The 17,102-nt window shown below is 51.7% G+C and overlaps 1 protein-coding gene across 1 annotated transcript in view; it reads right to left on the reverse strand.

Annotated features, from left to right (window-relative positions):
- The window catches only part of PAK1IP1 (PAK1 interacting protein 1), a 53,780-nt gene extending 40,351 nt beyond the window's left edge, over nucleotides 1-13,429 (reverse strand). Inside the window, exons 1-2 of the mRNA XM_069730668.1 lie at nucleotides 13,300-13,429; nucleotides 7,633-7,795 (exon numbers count right to left, since the gene is read on the reverse strand). Coding sequence (XP_069586769.1) covers nucleotides 7,633-7,795; nucleotides 13,300-13,377 — 241 coding nt within the window. The 5' untranslated portion in view covers nucleotides 13,378-13,429. The remainder of the gene's footprint in view (nucleotides 1-7,632; nucleotides 7,796-13,299) is intronic.
- Nucleotides 13,430-17,102: the final 3,673 nt, after the last annotated feature.

The raw sequence follows: 17,102 nt of genomic DNA on the forward strand, positions 1-17,102 counted from the left end.
AATTTTTGTTTTATTTTTACGGCTCTGCATTATAAACTTTTATGAAGCCCTTGGTGGGTCAAAGCGCTCACCACACATCTAGATAAGTTCCGTAGGGGGTCTACTTTCCAAAATGGTGTCACTTGTGGGGGGTTTCTACTGTTTAGGTACATTAGGGGCTCTGCAAACGCAATGTGACACCTGCAGACCATTCCATCTAAGTCTGCATTCCAAATGGCGCTCCTTCCCTTCTGAGCCCTCCCATGCGCCCAAACAGTGGTTTACCCCCACATATGGGGTATCAGCGTACTAAGGACAAATTGTACAACAACTTTTGGGGTCCAATTTCTTCTCTTACCCTTGGGAAAATAAAACATTGGGGGCGAAAAGATCATTTTTGTGAAAAAATATGATTTTTTATTTTTACGGTTCTGCATTATAAACTTCTGTGAAGCACTTGGTGGGTCAAAGTGCTCACCACACCTCTAGATAAGTTCCTTAGGGGGTCTACTTTCCAAAATGGTGTCACTTGTGGGGGGTTTCAATGTTCAGGCACATCAGGGGCTCTCCAAACGCAACATGGTGTCCCATCTCGATTCCAGTCAATTTTGCATTGAAAAGTCAAATGGCGCTCCTTCGCTTCCGAGCTCTCTGTCATGCGCCCAAACAGTGGTTTACCCCCACATATGGGGTATCGGTGTACTCAGGACAAATTGTACAACAACTTTTGGGGTCAATTTTCTCCTCTTACCCTTGGTAAAATAAAACAAATTGGAGCTGAAGTAAATTTTTTGTGAAAAAAAGTTAAATGTTCATTTTTATTTAAACATTCCAAAAATTCCTGTGAAGCACCAGAAGGGTTAATAAATTTCTTGAATATGGTTTTGAGCACCTTGAGGGGTGCAGTTTTTAGAATGGTGTCACACTTGGGTATTTTCTATCATATAGACCCCTCAAAATGACTTCAAATGAGATGTGGTCCCTAAAAAAAAAAATGGTGTTGCAAAAATGAGAAATTGCTGGTCAACTTTTAACCCTTATAACTCCCTAACAAAAAAAAAATTTTGGTTCCAAAATTGTGCTGATGTAAAGTAGACATGTGGGAAATATTACTTATTAAGTATTTTGTGTGACATATCTCTGTGATTTAATTGCATAAAAATTCAAAGTTTTTTTTCACAATTAAAGCAGGTACTATCAAAGAATTTTTACCACTATCATGAAGTACAATATGTCACGAGAAAACAGTGTCAGAATCACTGGGATCCGTTGAAGCGTTCCAGAGTTATAACCTCATAAAGGGACAGTGGTCAGAATTGTAAAAATTGGCCCGGTCATTAACGTGCAAACCACCCTTGGGAGTAAAGGGGTTAAAAACAACAAAAAAAAAAAAATCAAATTTTTTCCCACAAAAATATTTTTAGCCTTAGTTTTTTTTTTTTTTTTCACAAGGTTAACAGGGGAAATGGACCCCAAAAATTTGTTATGCAATTTCTCCTGAGTACACAGAATCGCCATATGTGGTGGAAAACTACTTTTGAGCCACAGTGCAAAGCACAAAAGGGAAGAAGCCACCTATTGGAGTTCAGATGTTGCTAGACTGGTTTGAGTGTGTCATGTCACAATGGTAGAGCACCTGAGGTGCCAGAAAAGCAGAACCCCCAATAAGTGACGGCATTTTACAAACTACACCTCTCAACAAATTCATCTAGGGATGCAGTAATCATATTGACACCACAGGTGTGTCACAGAATTTTATACCATTGGGCAGTGAGAAAAAAAAAAATATTTTTACCATCAAAATAGGGATTTTTGTATAGTCACCGTAAAATCCTTTTCTCCGAGCCAATCATTGGGGGACACAGACCGTGGGTGTATGCTGCTGCCACTAGGAGGCTGACACTAAGTGATACAAAGAAAGTTAGCTCCTCCTCTGCAGTATACACTCTCTTGCTGGCTCTCAGCTAACCAGTTCGGTGCAAAAGCAGTAGGAGTCCAATAACATATGATAATATAGCATGTCACATATATATATGAGAGTATAGCATGTCAAATTATAAAAACAAGCACAAGCTAATAATAGGGTGGGAGCTGTGTCCCCCAATGATTGGCTCGGAGAAAAGGATTTTATGGTGAGTACACAAAAATCCCTATTTCTCCTAAGCCTCACTGGGGTACACAGACCGTGGGACGTCCCAAAGCAGTCCCTGGGTGGGGGCAACATCAGATCAGGCCCTGTGTAACCGCTACTTACAAATGCGACACCGCGGCCTGCAGAGTCCGCCTGCCTAGACTCACATCTGTGAAAGTCTGGGAATTATAGTGCTTCAAGAATGCATGCGGACTGGAAAAACCCGCAAGCTTGCAGTTGTGCTGTGCCGACGCCTGGTGCTTAGAATCCAAGAAACCTCGATAGACAGGGAGATAACACAGAAGGATTCCTGGATGGAGTAACAAATCCACCAAGCTAACATGGCTGATGAAACGGCTAAACCCTTCCTGTAACCATCAGGAAGCAGTCCTCTTATAGTGAGGTAGCCCAAATAAAGTGTCCAACCTACGGAAGGACGCCATCTTGAGACGTACCTACTCAGAACACTCACCACGTCCAGAATATGGGGAACCCATTCCGTTATGTGGACTGGTGCAGAAAGAGATGAGGGAAGAACGATGCCCTCATAACTGTGGGAATCCAATACCACCTTGGTAACAAGGGATGGCCTGAGGGCAACCTTGCCTTGATGGTGATAAGGGAAAAAAGGTCTGAAAGAACAGAGCGGCTAGCTCCGAAGACTCGTCAGGATGAGGAGATCGCAGAGAAAAAAGGGCGATGTTCCCTGATAGTAAAGTCTGTCCGAATCAAAAGAAGTCTACTGTAAGACTCCCAGGATCATTAAGGTCCCAAAGATCTAACGGTATGCGATAGGGAAGAACCACATGTGAAGACTCTCTGCGAGGATGTCCATATTTGCAGTTTTGTTGCAATAAGACGGAAAAATACTAGTTCAGCAAAGAGAAAAAAAACCTGACATGGTCAGTACGAATCTCCCAGGATCACTGGGGCCCTTCCTGCTTCCGAAAAGATCTCGGAAGTAGTAGAAGAAGGGTGAAGGAAGCTGGTACCATGGAAGAACCAGAGCATGCACTGTGATGGCTTTTGGACCTGGAGGCCGAACCATTAACTTTAGAGTACATTGGCGTTCAGTCTGGATGCCATCCGATTTACATCTGGAGTGCTCCAGAGAAGTCAGATCTGATGGAAGACTTCAGGGTGAAGTTCCCACTCCCATGAGGTGGGACCTCGATGGCGTCCGCCGCATAGAGTTCTACACCTGAGATGTGTAGTGCCGAGATCACCAAATGATAGATCGTGGCCCGACAGAGAATGTGAGGTACCTCGGCCATGACGCCTGACCGTGGGTACCTGCTAGATGATTGATGTATGGTAAAGACGTGGGATTGTCCGATTGAATCGGATGGAGTGACCCACCAGAAGGCAGTGGACCCTCTGTAGAACTAGCTGTACCATTCGGATCCCCAGAACAATGATTAGGAGGAGAGGAATGGCATCGGTAGTCACTAATAACCGGGAGAAAGGATCGTCACTGGATGAGGAAGGAGCTCAGAGACTACCCTCTGAAAGCCTGATTGACCTGCAGAAAACGAGAGGAGCGAAGGAAACCACTTCCATTGTTGTCACCAATTTTCCTCAGAACACTAGCAAATCGAATGGAATGAGTGAACAAGTGCGCAAGCTCCCTGTTGAAGGGCCACGGCCTTGTCTCAAGGGAGAATCACCAAACTTCTGGAAGATTCCTGGATCATCCTCAAAAAGGATATCTGCTGGGCTGTAAATGAGGAAAAAAAACTGGTCTAAGTTTAGCTGCCAGCCCAGGAGAGGGTATCGCAAGAGATATAGACGACTCCGCGCCGGGCTGCAGGAGCGGCTAGAAAGTCGACCAGATAGGGCAGGACGACCGTGCCTTTAGGGTGCAAGAGGAACATGACAGCCCCATAACCTTTGCAAACACTCTGGGTGCGATAGCAAGGCCAAATGACAAGGTCGTGATTTGAAAATGATGTTCGCGAAAGGGAAAGCAAAGGAATTTTGAAGAGGAAAAAAAACATAGGAATGTGAAGGTAAGCATCCCAAATGTCGGTGGATGTCAGAAACTCCCCCTTTTTCCGTTGAAGTACTGGCTGAGTGGGGAACTCCATCCGAAGAAGGGGGACCTTGTCAAGCTTGGTAGAAGTTTGAGGTTGTGGGTCTGTCTTACTTTTCGGTCGCCATTTTTGAACCAAGATCCCTTAGATCTAGACCGCCCTGGACAATTGATCCACTGCTGGTTGGGTCTATAGGAAATCAGAATAGTTAAGGTCTCTGACCTAGAGACCATTGCTCTAGCAACACATGTGGCGGCTAAGGGAGGGTAGAGTGCTGAACTGGAGTTCATAGACACCAAACACGTCTAGGTTATTTTTTTATCTAAGTGGTGAAAAAAAAAAAAAAAAATCAAAACTTACTTAAAAAAAAAAATGCGCCATTTTCCGATACCCGTAGCGTCTAATTTTTCGTGATCTGGGGTCGGGTGAGGGCTTATTTTTTGCGTGCCAAGCTGACGTTTTTAATGATACCACTTTTGTGCAGATACGTTCTTTTGATTGCCCGTTATTGCATTTTAACCACTTCCCGACCTGTGACAGCGTATGCGTCATGAAAGTCTGTGCCAATCCGACCTGTGACGCATATGCTGTGTCACAGAATGATCGCGTCCCTGCAGATCGGGTGAAAGGGTTAACTCCAATTTCAACCGTTCTGCAGGGACAGGGGGAGTGGTACTTTAGCACAGGGGGGGTGGCTTTGCCCCCACCCCCCCCCCCCCCATGGCTAAGATCGCTCTGATTGGCTGTTGAAAGTGACGTTTCACTTTCAATCAGAGCGATAGTAATATTTCACCAATGAAAATTGGTGAAATATTACAATCCAGCCATGGCCAATGCTGCAATAGCATCAGCCATGGCTGGAGATCGCGATCTGCCCCCCCCCACCGCCACCGATCTCGTCCCATCCGTCCTCCGTCAGGTCATTTCCTGTCCTCCGCTCCCCTCCGTCCTCCTGTCCGCTCCCCCTGCAGTCCGATCTCCCCCACCCCCACCCCCATCATACTTACCGACCTCCCGGTGTCCGTCCGTCCGTCTGCTCCATGGGCGCCACCATCTTGCAAAATGGCGGACGCATGCGCAGTGCGCCCACCGAATCTGCCGGCCGGCAGATTCGTTACAATTACATTTTGATCGCTGTGAGCGATCAAAATAAAAAAATAAATAAATAAACTCCCCCCTTTACAACCCCCATAGGTAATGCAAAAAAGGAAATGCAAAAAACTGTGGTCATCTTTTCAGGCGTGCATAAATGCGTGGTCAGACACCGCCGGACAAAAGTGCCTCCATCTGCCTCATTATAGGGAATCTTCCACCGGGGTTCCATCTGAATCATTTACTTCAGAGATTTATATAGAAACCTCAGTGCAAGCGCTCAGTGTATAGGGCAGGATAAATGTGAGCCAAGCCTTACTGCGATCTTTGGGAGGCAGAAAGAACAAATCAACAGCAGGTGAAGAATTTGTTTTATTTTTTACGCAGTTCCTCGTGCTGTATAAGCGATTAAACTACTTTATTCCTCAGGTCAGTGGGATTACAGCGATACCAGATTTATATCAAGTTTTTATGTTTGGCTGCTGTCAAAGATGCTTTTTATTGCAAAAAAACTTGCGTCACCATATTTTGGGAGCTATAATTTTTGCCATATTTCAGCCCAGAGTCATGTGAAGGGTTGTTTTTGGTGAGACGAGTTGACATTTTTATTGGTACAATTTTCAGGCACATGACATTTTTTGATCTTTTTCTATTCCAATATTTTGGGAGGTAGAATGATTAAAAAAACAGCAATTCGGCAATTGTTTTTTGAGGTGTTTTTATGTTATTTCACATGTGGTAAAACTGATAAGGCAGCTTTATTCTTCAGGTCAGTATGATTACAGTGATACCACATTTATATACTGTATATAATAGAGTATAAGCCGAGGAACCTAATTTTACCACAAAAAAACTGGGAAAACATACTAACTCGAGTATAAGCCTAGGGTGGGAAATGCATCAGCTACTGGTAAATGCTCCATAAAGTTCCCGATGGGCCTCATAAGATGCTCCATAAAGTTCAAAATGGGCTCCATAAGATGCCCATATAATGCTCAATACAATTTATGTTGATCCCCATGTACAGTATATTGCTGCGAAAAAAAAAAAAATGAAATACTTCTCGTCGCTGACTGCTGCGCCTCAGCGTCGCCATCTGTTCAGGCAGAGGGAGCACACTAATCACATCATCGCGCCCTCTCTGACCTGAACGTCACAGTCAGAGGACGCAGAAGACATAGCAACAGTGGAACAGGTAGAGGTGAATATCGCCAATACCGGGGGCCTGAGCAAGTGGCGGCACAGGTACCTGGCCCCCATAGGGAGCCGGTGTCGCCACCTGCTTCGGACCCCAGCACTTGCCCCGGTTTTAATGCCGACCGTCAGCCCTGTCAGCAGTCACCGTAAAACTCACACAGGCTGCAGATGACCAGGAGAGACTGGAGAACACCCGCACTGCAGCAGAGAACAAGTGGCACCGTGACTCGTGTATAAGCCGAGGGGGGGGGCTTTTTCAGCAAAAAAAAATGTGCTGAAAAACTGGGCTTATACACAAGTATATATGGTAGTTTTTTAATGTTTTAGTGCTTTTACACAATAAAAACTATTTTACGGAAAAAATAATTATTTTTGCCTGCTGTATTCTTAGAGCTGTAACTTTAGCTTATTTTTTGTGGGACAAGATGGCGTTTTCAGAGATACCATATTTTGTACATTTTTCTTTTTGATTGGCGTATGATAAAGCATTTTTTGCCTCGTTTTTTATTCATTCTTTTTTCGGTTTTCACTGAAGGAGGTAACTAGTGGGACAGGTTTATAGGTTGGGTCATTCTGTATATGGTGATACCAAAAATGTGTACTTTTTTACATAAATTAAGGTATTTATTGGATTATTATGTTTTGTTTTTTGTTCTTTATTTTGTGACTTTTTAAAATATTTTTTACAATAACTTTTTTCCTTTTTTACATTGTCTCAGTATGAGACATCAACTTTATACTGACAGATCGATGATCTAATACTCTGCTATGCTTCTGCACTGCAGAGCATTAGATCGGCGTCTGACATGCAGGGAGGAGGCGTGTCCGCTCGTGCTCCGAGCATGAGCTGACAGGCCACCGTCACTGGGTGACCCCATGGCCATCTTTCAGCCAGGGGTCTCCACAGACACCATCGGTATAAAGCAATCGCATCGCATTGTGCCGATGGGGCAGAGAGGGAGCTCCCTCCCACTGCAATGCCCCATGATGTTGCTTTCACTATTGACAGTAGCATCAGAGGGGTTAAACGCCTGCATTTGGTGTGAGCACAGATCCTGGGTGTTGCTTCAGGGTGTCAGCTCTCATATAGAGCTGACACCAGCGATTTGTGGGAACGCAGATCCTCCAGCACCATAATATGGCACATGTTGGGAAGATGTTAAGGTTTAAAATGACCAGTAATGAAAGTAGTTACTATACCATTGTGATGTAGTAAGGCCCCATGTTCAACCTTCTTCTTCATATCATAGATCCGGATTGTTTCATCTTTGCTTCCAGTGGCTACAAATCGGTTATTAGCAGCTACCACGGATAAGGAGGCCGTGTGGGAATGATTCGTGAAATCGGCTGTGGCCGTCCATTGCTACATGCAGAGGGAAAAAACAATTATAACAAATCAGGACCTTCAAGTACCGCCATTTTCCCTTAAAAGAGTGAAACATCTGCTTTACTTTAAGACTGTGGAGTATAACAGAACTATGGGGGCACAGTGGTGGCAGCAGGAATGGGGGGGGTCACAGTGGTGGCGGTGAGAACACGCGGCAGGAATGGGGAGTCACAGCGGCGGCAGTGAGAACATGCAGAGGGAGAGAACACGCAGAGGGGATGGGGGGGTCACAGCGGCGGCAGTGAGAACATGCAGAGGGAGAGAACACGCAGAGGGAATGGGGGGGTCACAGCGGCGGCAGTGAACATGCAGAGGGAGAGAACACGCAGAGGGAATGGCGGGGTCACAGCGGCGGCAGTGAGAACATGCAGAGGGAATGGCGGGGTCACAGCGGCGGCAGTGACAACACGGAGCAAGAATGGCAGGGTCACAGTGGGGGCAGTGAGAACACGGAGCAGGAATGGGGGGGTCACAGCGGCGGCAGTGAGAACACGCAGAGGGAATGGGGCCGGTCACAGCGGCGGCAGTGAGAACACGCAGAGGGAATGGGGCCGGTCACAGCGGCGGCAGTGAGAACACGCAGAGGAAATGGGGCCGGTCACAGCGGCGGCAGTGAGAACACGCAGAGGGAATGGGGGCGGTCACAGCGGCGGCAGTGAGAACACGGTGCAGGAATGGTGGGGTCACAGTGGGGGCAGTGAGAACACGGTGCAGGAATGGTGGGGTCACAGTGGTGGCAGTGAGAACACGGTGCAGGAATGGGGGGTCACAGTGGTGGCAGTGAGAACACGGTGCAGGAATGGGGGGTCACAGTGGTGGCAGTGAGAACACGGTGCAGGAATGGTGGGGTCACAGTGGGGGCAGTGAGAACACGGAGCAGGAATGGGGGGTCACAGTGGTGGCAGTGAGAACACGGAGCAGGAATGGGGGGTCACAGTGGTGGCAGTGAGAACACGGAGCAGGAATGGGGGGGGGTCGCAGTGGTGGCAGTGAGAACACGGAGCAGGAATGGGGGGGGGGTCACAGTGGTGGCAGTGAGAACACGGAGCAGGAATGGGGGGGGGGGGTCACAGTGGTGGCAGTGAGAACACGGAGCAGGAATGGGGGGGGGTCACAGTGGTGGCAGTGAGAACACGGAGCAGGAATGGGGGGGGTCACAGTGGTGGCAGTGAGAACACGGAGCAGGAATGGGGGGGGTCACAGTGGTGGCAGTGAGAACACGGAGCAGGAATGGGGGGAGTCACAGTGGTGGCAGTGAGAACACGGAGCAGGAATGGGGGGGGTCACAGTGGTGGCAGTGAGAACACGGAGCAGGAATGGGGGGGGTCACAGTGGTGGCAGTGAGAACACGGAGCAGGAATGGGGGGGGGGGGGGTCACAGTGGTGGCAGTGAGAACACGGAGCAGGAATGGGGGGGGTCACAGTGGTGGCAGTGAGAACACGGAGCAGGAATGGGGGGGGGGTCACAGTGGTGGCAGTGAGAACACGGAGCAGGAATGGGGGGGGGGTCACAGTGGTGGCAGTGAGAACACGGAGCAGGAATGGGGGGGTCACAGTGGTGGCAGTGAAAACACGGTGCAGGAATTGGGTGGTCGCAGTGGTGGCAGTGAGAACACGGTGCAGGAATGGGGGGTCACAGTGGTGGCAGTGAGAACACGGTGCAGGAATTGGGTGGTCGCAGTGGTGGCAGTGAGAAGACGGTGCAGGAATTGGGTGGTCGCAGTGGTGGCAGTGAGAACACGGTGCAGGAATGGGGGGTCACAGTGGTGGCAGTGAGAACACGGAGCAGGAATTGGGTGGTCGCAGTGGTGGCAGTGAGAACACGGTGCAGGAATGGGGGGTCACAGTGGTGGCAGTGAGAACACGGTGCAGGAATTGGGTGGTCGCAGTGGTGGCAGTGAGAACACGGTGCAGGAATGGGGGGTCACAGTGGTGGCAGTGAGAACACGGTGCAGGAATTGGGTGGTCGCAGTGGTGGCAGTGAGAACACGGTGCAGGAATGGGGGGTCACAGTGGTGGCAGTGAGAACACGGTGCAGGAATGGGGGGTCACAGTGGTGGCAGTGAGAACACGGTGCAGGAATGGTGGGGTCACAGTGGGGGCAGTGAGAACACGGAGCAGGAATGGGGGGTCACAGTGGTGGCAGTGAGAACACGGTGCAGGAATTGGGTGGTCGCAGTGGTGGCAGTGAGAAGACGGTGCAGGAATTGGGTGGTCGCAGTGGTGGCAGTGAGAACACGGTGCAGGAATGGGGGGGGTCACAGTGGTGGCAGTGAGAACACGGAGCAGGAATGGGGGGTCACAGTGGTGGCAGTGAGAACACGGTGCAGGAATGGGGGGGGTCACAGTGGTGGCAGTGAGAACACGGAGCAGGAATGGGGGGTCACAGTGGTGGCAGTGAGAACACGGAGCAGGAATGGGGGGTCACAGTGGTGGCAGTGAGAACACGGTGCAGGAATTGGGTGGTCGCAGTGGTGGCAGTGAGAACACGGTGCAGGAATTGGGTGGTCGCAGTGGTGGCAGTGAGAACACGGTGCAGGAATGGGGGGTCACAGTGGTGGCAGTGAGAACACGGTGCAGGAATTGGGTGGTCGCAGTGGTGGCAGTGAGAACACGGTGCAGGAATGGGGGGTCACAGTGGTGGCAGTGAGAACACGGTGCAGGAATGGGGGGTCACAGTGGTGGCAGTGAGAACACGGTGCAGGAATGGTGGGGTCACAGTGGGGGCAGTGAGAACACGGAGCAGGAATGGGGGGGTCACAGTGGTGGCAGTGAGAACACGGTGCAGGAATTGGGTGGTCGCAGTGGTGGCAGTGAGAAGACGGTGCAGGAATTGGGTGGTCGCAGTGGTGGCAGTGAGAACACGGTGCAGGAATGGGGGGGGTCACAGTGGTGGCAGTGAGAACACGGAGCAGGAATGGGGGGTCACAGTGGTGGCAGTGAGAACACGGTGCAGGAAGGGGGGGGGTCACAGTGGTGGCAGTGAGAACACGGAGCAGGAATGGGGGGTCACAGTGGTGGCAGTGAGAACACGGTGCAGGAATGGGGGGTCACAGTGGTGGCAGTGAGAACACGGTGCAGGAATTGGGTGGTCGCAGTGGTGGCAGTGAGAACACGGTGCAGGAATTGGGTGGTCGCAGTGGTGGCAGTGAGAACACGGTGCAGGAATGGGGGGTCACAGTGGTGGCAGTGAGAACACGGTGCAGGAATTGGGTGGTCGCAGTGGTGGCAGTGAGAACACGGTGCAGGAATGGGGGGTCACAGTGGTGGCAGTGAGAACACGGTGCAGGAATGGGGGGTCACAGTGGTGGCAGTGAGAACACGGTGCAGGAATGGTGGGGTCACAGTGGGGGCAGTGAGAACACGGAGCAGGAATGGGGGGTCACAGTGGTGGCAGTGAGAACACGGTGCAGGAATTGGGTGGTCGCAGTGGTGGCAGTGAGAAGACGGTGCAGGAATTGGGTGGTCGCAGTGGTGGCAGTGAGAACACGGTGCAGGAATGGGGGGGGTCACAGTGGTGGCAGTGAGAACACGGAGCAGGAATGGGGGGTCACAGTGGTGGCAGTGAGAACACGGAGCAGGAATGGGGGGGGTCACAGTGGTGGCAGTGAGAACACGGAGCAGGAATGGGGGGTCACAGTGGTGGCAGTGAGAACACGGTGCAGGAATTGGGTGGTCGCAGTGGTGGCAGTGAGAACACGGTGCAGGAATTGGGTGGTCACAGTGGTGGCAGTGAGAACACGGAGCAGGAATGGGGGGTCACAGTGGTGGCAGTGAGAACACGGTGCAGGAATTGGGTGGTCGCAGTGGTGGCAGTGAGAACACGGTGCAGGAATTGGGTGGTCGCAGTGGTGGCAGTGAGAAGACGGTGCAGGAATTGGGTGGTCGCAGTGGTGGCAGTGAGAACACGGTGCAGGAATGGGGGGGTCACAGTGGTGGCAGTGAGAACACGGTGCAGGAATTGGGTGGTCGCAGTGGTGGCAGTGAGAACACGGTGCAGGAATGGGGGGTCACAGTGGTGGCAGTGAGAACACGGTGCAGGAATGGGGGGTCACAGTGGTGGCAGTGAGAACACGGTGCAGGAATGGTGGGGTCACAGTGGGGGCAGTGAGAACACGGAGCAGGAATGGGGGGTCACAGTGGTGGCAGTGAGAACACGGTGCAGGAATTGGGTGGTCGCAGTGGTGGCAGTGAGAAGACGGTGCAGGAATTGGGTGGTCGCAGTGGTGGCAGTGAGAACACGGTGCAGGAATGGGGGGGGTCACAGTGGTGGCAGTGAGAACACGGTGCAGGAATTGGGTGGTCGCAGTGGTGGCAGTGAGAACACGGTGCAGGAATGGGGGGGTCCCAGTGGTGGCAGTGAGAACACGGTGCAGGAATTGGGTGGTCGCAGTGGTGGCAGTGAGAACACGGTGCAGGAATGGGGGGTCACAGTGGTGGCAGTGAGAACACGGTGCAGGAATGGGGGGTCACAGTGGTGGCAGTGAGAACACGGTGCAGGAATGGTGGGGTCACAGTGGGGGCAGTGAGAACACGGAGCAGGAATGGGGGGTCACAGTGGTGGCAGTGAGAACACGGTGCAGGAATTGGGTGGTCGCAGTGGTGGCAGTGAGAAGACGGTGCAGGAATTGGGTGGTCGCAGTGGTGGCAGTGAGAACACGGTGCAGGAATGGGGGGGGTCACAGTGGTGGCAGTGAGAACACGGAGCAGGAATGGGGGGGGTCACAGTGGTGGCAGTGAGAACACGGAGCAGGAATGGGGGGGGTCACAGTGGTGGCAGTGAGAACACGGAGCAGGAATGGGGGGTCACAGTGGTGGCAGTGAGAACACGGTGCAGGAATTGGGTGGTCGCAGTGGTGGCAGTGAGAACACGGTGCAGGAATTGGGTGGTCGCAGTGGTGGCAGTGAGAAGACGGTGCAGGAATTGGGTGGTCGCAGTGGTGGCAGTGAGAACACGGTGCAGGAATGGGGGGTCACAGTGGTGGCAGTGAGAACACGGAGCAGGAATTGGGTGGTCGCAGTGGTGGCAGTGAGAACACGGTGCAGGAATGGGGGGTCACAGTGGTGGCAGTGAGAACACGGTGCAGGAATGGGGGGTCACAGTGGTGGCAGTGAGAACACGGAGCAGGAATTGGGTGGTCGCAGTGGTGGCAGTGAGAACACGGAGCAGGAATGGGGGGTCACAGTGGTGGCAGTGAGAACACGGTGCAGGAATTGGGTGGTCGCAGTGGTGGCAGTGAGAACATGTAGTAGAATGGGGTGCAGCAGAGAGGTGAGACACAAGGCTGTGGGAGAGGGGACACTGGGACCCGGATGCTGAGCACAGTGAAGCTATGGAAGTGACTGTGCTCAGCCCTGCTATGGGGGCTGCTGACTCTACACGCCGCTCTCAGGGTCGCACTATGCGCCCGGACACACGGCACGTCACTAACGCAGTGAGGACACAACAGCAGGTTCCACGGTAACAGAGCAGCACAAACCTCTCCGACCGGAGCCACTCGGTATCCGAACAGGACCTGCTCGTAGCACCCAAACAGCAGCTCCATACAGTCCTCCATGCTGTCTGTCCAAGAACATGTGCATCCACAACACAGCGGCACTTCCGCCCCGGGGGCCTAGCCATGTGTTAGATCCAGGTGACTATGAAAAAGCCTGTTCATAGCGAGCAAAGGAACCGCATATAATGCCGCGTATCACCCGTAAAGTGTGAATACACTGAGTAGAAAATCGTGCTACATCTTGTGGCTTTTACATTTTTTATTGCATCATTAACAGGCACGTAGCGGCCACCCCTTCATAAAATCAAACGCTGCAGTGGCGGAGTGCACAGACTGCGCATGTGTGCAATGGAGAGAGGAACTAATGGAAAAGTGAAAATGAATCGTGTGTGAATTCGAAAACTATAATTAATATGAGTGAGATTTTTTTTACAGTAATTTATTTCATATTTACATTTAATTGACAATTATCTTACTAGGCTGAAGCTGTTATTCCTGTAAGGCTATGTGCACACGTTCAGGAATTCATGCAGAAAATTCCTGTGAAAATCGGGTGATTTTCTGCAAGAAATCCGCATGCGTTTTTGCCGCGGTTTTGACGTGTTTTTTTCCGGACACTTCCCAATGCATTTTGTAGTGGGAAATCCGCAAAAAGCCCGCAAAATTAATGAACATGCTGCGTTTTTTACCGCGATGCGTTTTTTTCGCATCATGTGCACAAAACATGCGGAATTCATTCTAAATGATGGGATGCTTATTGTATGCGGGTTTTTTGCGATTTTATAGTGTTTTTATCGGGAAAAATACGCGAAAAAAACGCAACGTGTGCACACAGCCTAAAGGTCCATTTAGATAGCCCCAGTTCAACACGTTAGGAAACCTGTCACAGGGTCAAAAGAGGCCACAATTGACTGTACACAAGGTGATCACACTCATTTACTGGCTGACAAATACTGATGGGAACAGAATGATCAATCATACGATCGTTTTGTCCCAATTCATCATCATGAGTTTTATTGGGGAGAGGTGGGAAAATTGTGTGAGGAGACAGTATGGGGAGGGAAAGTGTAACAAGAGGACAAAGAGACTGGGCAGTGTGTGGGGGATGCTGAGTGTGGAGGGGACACAGTATAGAGACTGGGCAGTGTGTAGGGGGGATGCTCAGTGTGGAGGGGACACAGTATAGAGTCTGGGCAGTGTGTAGGGGATGCTCAGTGTGGAGGGGACACAGTATAGAGACTGGGCAGTGTGTGGGGGATGCTCAGTGTGAAGGGGATACAGTATAGAGACTGGGCAGTGTGTGTGGGGGATGCTCAGTGTGGAGGGGACACAGTATAGAGACTGGGCAGTGTGTGGGGGGGATGCTCAGTATAGAGGGGACACAGTATAGAGACTGGGCAGTGTGTGGGGGATGCTCAGTGTGGAGGGGATACAGTATAGAGACTGGGCAGTGTGTGGGGGGGGATGCTCAGTGTGGAGGGGGCACAGTATAGAGACTGGGCAGTGTGTGGGGGGATGCTCAGTGTGGAGGGGGCACAGTATAGAGACTGGGCAGTGTGTGGGGGATGCTCAGTGTGGAGGGGACACAGTATAGAGACTGGGCAGTGTGTAGGGGATGCTCAGTGTGGAGGGGACACAGTATAGAGACTGGGCAGTGTGTGGGGGATGCTCAGTGTGAAGGGGATACAGTATAGAGACTGGGCAGTGTGTGGGGGATGCTCAGTGTGGAGGGGACACAGTATAGAGACTGGGCAGTGTGTGGGGGATGCTCAGTGTGAAGGGGATACAGTATAGAGACTGGGCAGTGTGTGTGAGGGATGCTCAGTGTGGAGGGTACACAGTATAGAGACTGGGCAGTGTGTGTGGGGGATGCTCAGTGTGGAGGGGACTCAGTATAGAGACTGGGCAGTGTGTGGGGGATGCTCAGTGTGGAGGGGATACAGTATAGAGACTGGGCAGTGTGTGGGGGGGATGCTCAGTGTGGAGGGGGCACAGTATAGAGACTGGGCAGTGTGTGGGGGGATGCTCAGTGTGGAGGGGACACAGTATAGAGACTGGGCAGTGTGTGGGGGATGCTCAGTGTGAAGGGGATACAGTATAGAGACTGGGCAGTGTGTGTGAGGGATGCTCAGTGTGGAGGGTACACAGTATAGAGACTGGGCAGTGTGTGTGGGGGATGCTCAGTGTGGAGGGGACTCAGTATAGAGACTGGGCAGTGTGTGGGGGATGCTCAGTGTGGAGGGGATACAGTATAGAGACTGGGCAGTGTGTGGGGGGGATGCTCAGTGTGGAGGGGGCACAGTATAGAGACTGGGCAGTGTGTGGGGGGATGCTCAGTGTGGAGGCGGCACAGTATAGAGACTGGGCAGTGTGTGGGGGATGCTCAGTGTGAAGGGGAAACAGTATAGAGACTGGGCAGTGTGTGGGGGATGCTCAGTGTGGAGGGGACACAGTATAGAGACTGGGCAGTGTGTGGGGGATGCTCAGTGTGAAGGGGATACAGTATAGAGACAGGGCAGTGTGTGTGGGGGATGCTCAGTGTGGAGGGGACACAGTATAGAGACTGGGCAGTGTGTGTGGGGGATGCTCAGTGTGGAGGGGACACAGTATAGAGACTGGGCAGTGTGTGGGGGAGTGCTCAGTGTAGAGGGGACACAGTATAGAGACTGGGCAGTGTGGAGGGGATGCTCAGTGTGGAGGGGATACAGTATAGAGACTGGGCAGTGTGTGGGGGGGATGCTCAGTGTGGAGGGGGCACAGTATAGAGACTGGGCAGTGTGTGGGGGGATGCTCAGTGTGGAGCGGGCACAGTATAGAGACTGGGCAGTGTGTGGGGGATGCTCAGTGTGGAGGGGACACAGTATAGAGACTGGGCAGTGTGTGGGGGATGCTCAGTGTGGAGGGGACACAGTATAGAGACTGGGCAGTGTGTGGGGGATGCTCAGTGTGAAGGGGATACAGTATAGAGACTGGGCAGTGTGTGGGGGATGCTCAGTGTGGAGGGGACACAGTATAGAGACTGGGCAGTGTGTGGGGGATGCTCAGTGTGAAGGGGATACAGTATAGAGACTGGGCAGTGTGTGTGGGGGATGCTCAGTGTGGAGGGGATACAGTATAGAGACTGGGCAGCATGTGTGGGGGATGCTCAGTGTGGAGGGTACACAGTATAGAGACTGGGCAGTGTGTGGGGGATGCTCAGTGTGAAGGGGATACAGTATAGAGACTGGGCAGTGTGTGTGGGGGATGCTCAGTGTGGAGGGGACACAGTATAGAGACTGGGCAGTGTGTGTGGGGGATGCTCAGTGTGGAGGGGACACAGTATAGAGACTGGGCAGTGTGTGGGGGAGTGCTCAGTGTAGAGGGGACACAGTATAGAGACTAGGCAGTGTGTGGGGGATGCTCAGTGTGGAGGGGATACAGTATAGAGACTGGGCAGTGTGTGGGGGGGATGCTCAGTGTGGAGGGGGCACAGTATAGAGACTGGGCAGTGTGTGGGGGGATGCTCAGTGTGGTGGGGGCACAGTATAGAGACTGGGCAGTGTGTGGGGGATGCTCAGTGTGGAGGGGACACAGTATAGAGACTGGGCAGTGTGTGGGGGATGCTCAGTGTGGAGGGGACACAGTATAGAGACTGGGCAGTGTGTGGGGGATGCTCAGTGTGAAGGGGATACAGTATAGAGACTGGGCAGTGTGTGGGGGATGCTCAGTGTGGAGGGGACACAGTATAGAGACTGGGCAGTGTGTGGGGGATGCTCAGTGTTAAGGGGATACAGTATAGAGACTGG

This window comes from Ranitomeya imitator, chromosome 6, assembly GCF_032444005.1.
Source record: "Ranitomeya imitator isolate aRanImi1 chromosome 6, aRanImi1.pri, whole genome shotgun sequence".
Taxonomy (NCBI): Eukaryota; Metazoa; Chordata; class Amphibia; order Anura; family Dendrobatidae; genus Ranitomeya; species Ranitomeya imitator.